Source organism: Corvus brachyrhynchos, unplaced genomic scaffold, assembly GCF_000691975.1.
Source record: "Corvus brachyrhynchos isolate BGI_N302 unplaced genomic scaffold, ASM69197v1 scaffold17, whole genome shotgun sequence".
In the NCBI taxonomy this organism is placed as follows: domain Eukaryota; kingdom Metazoa; phylum Chordata; class Aves; order Passeriformes; family Corvidae; genus Corvus; species Corvus brachyrhynchos.
Window position 1 is genome coordinate 12,722,487 of NW_008240046.1, and position 6,499 is coordinate 12,728,985.

General features: G+C 43.5%; 1 protein-coding gene across 4 annotated transcripts in view; it reads left to right on the plus strand.

Moving 5' to 3' along the window:
• Positions 1-6,499, plus strand: part of IRF2 (interferon regulatory factor 2) — a 41,063-nt gene that overhangs the window by 12,804 nt on the left and 21,760 nt on the right. For 2 of the 4 annotated variants that reach the window (XM_008641472.2, XM_017744584.1), the window contains exons 2-3: positions 4,128-4,257; positions 5,219-5,326. In XM_008641472.2, the coding sequence (XP_008639694.1) occupies positions 5,240-5,326 (87 nt within the window). In that variant the 5' untranslated portion in view covers positions 4,128-4,257; positions 5,219-5,239. Of the gene's footprint in view, positions 1-4,127; positions 4,258-4,611; positions 4,876-5,218; positions 5,327-6,499 lie in introns of those variants that run through there. The other 2 variants (XM_017744582.1, XM_008641474.2) reach the window with 2 other exon arrangements.

Genomic DNA, 6,499 nt, shown 5'->3' on the forward strand with positions numbered 1-6,499 from the left:
CTGGGTTTTTTTTTTTTTTTTTTTTTTTGTTCCACAGAAATATACTTTTAAGAAAGTACCCACAGGCATAGAGTAGCTTCTGTTTTTGGGATAACCTTTTCAGTTATCCAGATGCTGCCAGAGTGAAACTGAAGGAAAGAGAACATCGTGTACTGCTCAGATGTAATGCCTGCCATGCCATTGCTTTCACTTTCTGTCTACAACTGCTGTAATTCTAGTGAAGAGCTCTTCATTCTCAAAGGTTACACTTTCTGTATGGCAGGAGTGTTATCTCTGTCAAGGAAAAAAAAAGTCAGACTTACTAGAATGTTCTAGTGGAGAGCAGGGAGGACTACAAGCTCTTTATCAAACATTATGGAGTGAAAATATGTGTATATGCAGATTGCAACCAGTTTATACCTTGTTGGGGAATAGCCTTCACCATGTTCTTGAAGTTTCTAGTTGCAAAAAATAGGCTGAACTGACCACAGAACTAGCACAAATAGTGCAGTAATTAAAGCTTCAAAGAAGATCAAAATAATCCCTCCATAAACTGTGGTGGCAGCCCATGCATGGGCCATGCTTCTTGTATGGGAAGGGGTCTTCACAGGCTCCCAGTGGCCTCCCCCTCCATGCAAATGCCAGTGATTGGGGCTGATGTCTTGCCCACTTGCTGTTGGCTTGGGAATAATTTTTTTTGATGACTTAATGTCAATTGGTATATTTAAGCTCCCACCCCCAAAACAGAAAATGCCCCTCACTGTGGCACCCTCTGATACTGAGACGGGTGGTAAAAAGAGCAAGAAAAGGAAAATTACATTTATGGAGCTACCAGTGTTAATATATTTGTAGGAGGCATGGTTAAAATACTGGTTCTTGAAGACTGGCTGTCTTATTAAGAATGTCTTACTAAGAATCATAAGGTGATACCCTAGCAGGTAGTCCTACTTACAATGTCTAAATGAGCTTCTCTTTTCAGATAGGGCAGGAAAATGCTTTCCAAGGTTCCATCTGGAGTTGACTGTGTTTCCTGGTAATTATTCTTCCTTTCGTCCTCCATGAGACAGTGATAAACCAGAATAAAACACAAAGAGGAATTATTTTCAACATAATGCCAGAAAGACTCCAACACTGGGTCTCTGGGAGTATTAAGTGTTTTCCTGTGCTCTCTGCAAAGAGATTCTGGGGGTCAGTAGCATCCAGATTTAAAGCTGTTGTCTAAAAGCACAGGAACAGTTTTGGATTAAGGGGTTTCTCCCTGTCCTTCCCACCTGCTCCTTCCCACTCCTATGCCAGAGTGCCTTCCTCTCTTGTTTGTGCTGTCATGTGTGCCTTTGAGCAGGATGGGAGCCATGGTCCAGGTTCAAACAGATAAAAGAGACCCCACGGAAAGAGGTGTTGCTTGTGAGCCTGCTAAGTTCCTGGACTTATTCAGAAAGCTGCCTATGCAAAGAGTAGTGCTAGCATGCAGCAAAACTGGGATGGGACTGAAGGGTGATGGAATGATGGAGTACGAGGTGCTTCTTTGCCACTGGTGGAGCTGCTGCTGCTCCTTCCCTCTGCAGCCCCATCTGGCTCTGCTCCTCTCCCTGGCTACCTCCACCCATGGTCTCTGCAGGGTGGAGGAAGATGGTGTCAAGTGACCCAAGGCAGTCATTAAGCCATTTTCCTCCTGGTTAACCAGAGTGTGAAGGTTCAGGCAGGCAAAAGTAACCAGGCTTCTGGAGAGGTTTGCTTAGGCCAGCGAATGGGTACCCACAGCTCAGGAGATCATGGTAGTGGTGAAGCCAGTGAGAACTGGATGCCTTGACAGCTCTGAAAATACTGTTATACATGCACTTGCCCCCAATACAGAAAATACCACTGGCTGCATGTAGCTTCTTCTAGGTGTGAATGTGCAGGGGAAGTGCAACATTAAGGCTGACCAGGAGTGGGAGGTAGGTGCATAAGTGCATTAATTTTAAAGCCTGCTCCACATTACAAAAGTTGATGTTTTGTTTTCCATAAAAAGATCGACTGTTTCTGCTTTTTTTCTTTCATCTGGGTAAACACTGGAGAGAGGCTGGCAAGAAACTTGACATGCCTGCTGTTTTGTAGGGCTCACCTTAGTTTCTGACTTTGCAGGTTTGTTTCATATTTGATACATTCTGTTGGATGGTGAAGCTGGCATGGTGTTAGGCAATGGCCCCTGAAACTTTACATGATTTTGCTGCCTATTTCGGAGCATTTCAAAGGTCTTTACAAACTGCAGTAATTCTTAATGTCAGGTGATTGAGTCTGTACTCACTGATGGATGGACTCTAGGTTCTCCCACCTGGAGCCAGTGGAATAAGGCTTCAAGTGCACCCAGTAATGCCATTTATGGACAGACAGGAGCTACTTTAAAGGCACTGCAGAAGCTGATGTTTCTTTCTGTACAAATAAATCATGCATTTGACAGCTCTGGATGGAGATATGGCACCTTTATTTCCCACAGGCAATTACTCAGTAGAGTTGAGTTGGTATTTTCATCAAAAGGATGTTGTTGATATGCAACTGCCAAAAACCGTGCTACATTTTAACACCATTGTGGTCAGTGCTGTCCTGAGGCAAACAGGTCTGGGAATGTCTTCTGAAGACATCCAGCTTTATTTTCATCAGCATGTGCTCTTAAAGGAGCATGGGGTGGGGGTTGTGTTTTGATGAGCAGAAGCATGGCTGTACTTGTCCCTCTGTGAAGGACGTAACTCCAGAACTCACTGTTCCCTCCAGCTGAACATCCTTGTAGGATTATTTTTAGCTGGGTTTGAATTTATTTTCAGATGAACAGGTCTTGGGAGTCACTCCTCCCTTCTCACAAGCCAAACTTCTCTCTTGATTACCTTGGATTAATTTGTCTTAGTGTGGGTGATGGATGTGAAGGTGTGTGTTGATGGTTGCAGTTGCTAATCCCAGAGGAATCCCAGGGTGCCAAAAAGATGAGCACCTCTCTTCAGCATCTGCAGGGGAGCAGCTAGGGAAGCCCCCAGGGATGTGGGGGGGAACAGACAGGCTGGCTCAACTCTGCCATTTTGGGCAAGACTGGCTTCCTTGTAGTAGTGATTGTCAGGAGCTTTCTCATTTCCTGAAGTGTATTGCTTTTGCACAAAGGCAGCTTCTGTTTCTTCCATGTTGCCTGTCCCAAGTGGGATTCGTTGCTGCTGCTTTCAAGATGACTTTTCTGCCTTCTGTCTAATTTGTTCATTCAGATGGGCTTGAAATTTGTCTTAGGGGCTCATTATCCAGAAGATGAGTCTGACTGCTAAATGGGAACACTCATATTGAATGTTGAATCTGATGCACCGTGTTTCCAGGAACTGTCCCGAAGTGCATGCATACTTAAAAATACCTTACAAAGAAATGCATCTGTTGCAGATAATTATTTCTTCCTTGTCAGACAAATAAAAATTTACTCATGTTTTTAGTACATTGCCACTTGGATTTTTCAGCTTTGACTCAAACTGTAGTAGGGGAAGATGGTAGAGATCTGTACACATTCTACAACCTGGATGAGGATTGTTGCTGCCAATGGGAGGGGGATGCAGCAGCACAGCCAGCTGTTTGCCACCAACCTGGGGGCTGAGAAAATTGTACCTGCATCACCCTGGCCCAGAAAACATCTTGCCTCTTACACAGAGAGGGGATATGCACAAGGCCTTGTCCACTGTTGGGTTTCTGGGGCTGGCTGGTTTTTCCTATCTGAAGAGAGCCTGAAGGGAGCTGAGCAGTTGCAACCATTTTCTGAGCTATTTTAGATATTTGTAGTTACAGCACAGGCTGCAGCTGAAGCACAAGTGACCAGCTCCGCACAGTAGTAAACAAAATACCAGTACGTTTGCTAAGAGATTAGTGTGAGCATGGCTGCTGGTAAATTCTCTGAACACATCAAAGAACCTTATTGTTACATTCAGGTTTTAATTCCTTATTAGTTTCAGGAAATACATGTCCTCAGAGCAATGAGAGGAAACTTTGAAAGTTTTTCTTCCTCTTGTGCTGGGTGTGGGCTCGGTACTGCCTAATTGTTAGTCTGTCCCATGCCTGTACTCCCATAGGAAGCGAGAACAAACCCATTTACATTTGTGCCATTGCTGTGTGCTTTCAAATTTTTCTTTTTCTCTTCTATTTTTAAGATCAAAGGTGACAAGAATAGTGGAGCAGAGAAGTTAAGAATGATGCAGAGAACACAGATGTGAAGAGCAAAAGAGAGAGGAAGGAGCTGAGCCCGGTGCAGTGGGGGCAAGGAGAAGCAGCAGCCTAAATGCAAGTACTTAAATGTGGAAATGATGGGTTCCAGGCTGCTTAACAGGCATTTAATGCCTTGCTTTAATCTGCATCTAGTGCCAGTTGGCACTTTCAAAAGGGTGCCTAAGATAAGTTAATGTTTTTAAAATTTTCTGCCTCAGGTTCAAGACTTTGGACTCTTACGTCAATAATTTACAGCTCTAAACAGGGAAGTGGCATCAAGGTCACGTGTGCATGTGTGAGAGAGAGACAGAGAGAAAAAGAAGTCAGTTTGAGTCTTAGCTGGATAGTATAAGGTGGAGTAGTGCAGCTGAGGGGTGTGTGAAGCACTCTCTTCATAGCTGAACAGCATTGAAATGTAAAATAACAGCTACAAAAATCAGTGACTGGAATGATCAGAGAAAGCTGGAGGGAGGGGGTCAAACTACTCAGCCACAACCAAAGTGGTCTGCTAAATTGCTGTTATGTAAAATGTATTTTTATTAATTCTGGTCAAGTTCATGGGACTGAAAAAGCCATTTGAAAGCCCTTCTGTTAGCAGGACCATCATTTTAGTTAGTACAATGATGCCTCCTGCATGTGAATTTTTTTTGTTACATATTTTTTCTTGGCAAAAAAGGTCTTGTGCAAATGCAGGTATGTGGACCAAAAAGAGGTATCTCCAAGAGAGTAATTGTTTTTCTTTGTGACCTCTGGTATCCCACCTGTATCAGCAGACAAGCTTTTGCCAATATCCTATATGTTCTTCGGGTGAAGGTTTTCCTAATCCAAGTGTACCAGAAGAGTATTTTCTGCCATAAAGAAGACTTTATCCTCTTAGTTGCTCTTAGGGGAGGCTTGCACACAGATCTAAAATAATGACTATATTTACAATTGTTCAGTGCCTGGAAAGCTTTAATAAGTGTACTGTGCAGAGGTGGAGGAGCTGCCTGGGTGTTCTGCCTGCCAAACAAGTAACCTTGTCCCTTATTCCCTGCAGCTCCTTCCCAGGTGGGTGACAATGCCTGTCGAAAGGATGCGGATGCGGCCCTGGCTGGAAGAACAAATCAACTCTAACAGAATACCAGGGCTGAAATGGATAAATAAGGTAAGGGGTGGTGTGCATGCATGTGCTGAAGTGGAACTTGATAGCAGTGGCTGAGGCTGAGGTCTGCATAGGTAAATCAGCTCATTCCTGGTTTTCAAAGGGGTGACGTGGGGAGGAAGGGCAAAGCTGAATGCTTCCTATGCCTGCCAGATCTGAAGCGTCCTGCTTTAGTCTGGTGGATTTGTGGCTCATTTGAAAGCATTTTCCCACTCTTTGTTGAAGTGAGTGTTTCTGGAGACTCTGCTAGGACAGTTTTTTTTAACCTAGGAACACATTGTTCAACAAGTAGCATCAAAGGGATGTGATCAAAATGCTGTCCTGAAGTGGAAGACTATGTTCTGTATTAGACTTAGAGTTGAAGCAACGATCTCCTGTTTCAGACTTGTGTGACTTCTCTGATACTTCTCAACCTGGGAGAAAATAGGATAACTCTTCCCCTGCCAGACTCAAACCTGATATTCCTGGTCCTGAGCTCTTACTAAGTGCTCAAGACACTTGGAACCCACAAGCGTGAGCTCAGAAATGTCAGTGCCCAATTTGAATTTATTGTGATTGGTTGAGTAAAACCTAGGAGTGTATTTGAGACTTTGAATAGTAATAAATTCTGGAAATGTTGCATGCTTTCTGCACAATACAGGAGAGTAATTCACCGCACAGAAAAGCATGAAGCTGTTTTTGCTACAGAGGCTACTTTATTATCAGAATGAGTGGAAATGCACAAAATCAGGTGCAGAAACGTAGGAACTGCCTCTCTGGTTAAGTCACTAACCCAAATAGTATGGTATCCTCCCTATAGCAGTAGTAGTTGTGGTACTCCGGTGCTCATTTTTAGAGTAGAGAAATAACAATCGAAATTACGACTTTTCAGCTTTCAAAGCTATAAATGCTCATGACTATGAAATGATCAGGAATGCTTTAAATTTCAGCTATGAATCTTGTTTCTCAGGAACTTCCTGCATCAGTGACTCTCACATGCTGTGGCTGGGTAAATAAATATTGCTGTATCCATCTCCTAGTTAGCTGCCCTGTGAATTCGAGGAGGTCCTTGTTCTTGCATAGTGGGGTCACAGCTGAAGAGTTGGAGACCAGTTTTTACTGTTGTCTTTGTAATTTGAATCTCATGTTTGGGTCCCTCTCCTTGAATATCTCTGTTTTGGTGTCAGGTTTCCTGCT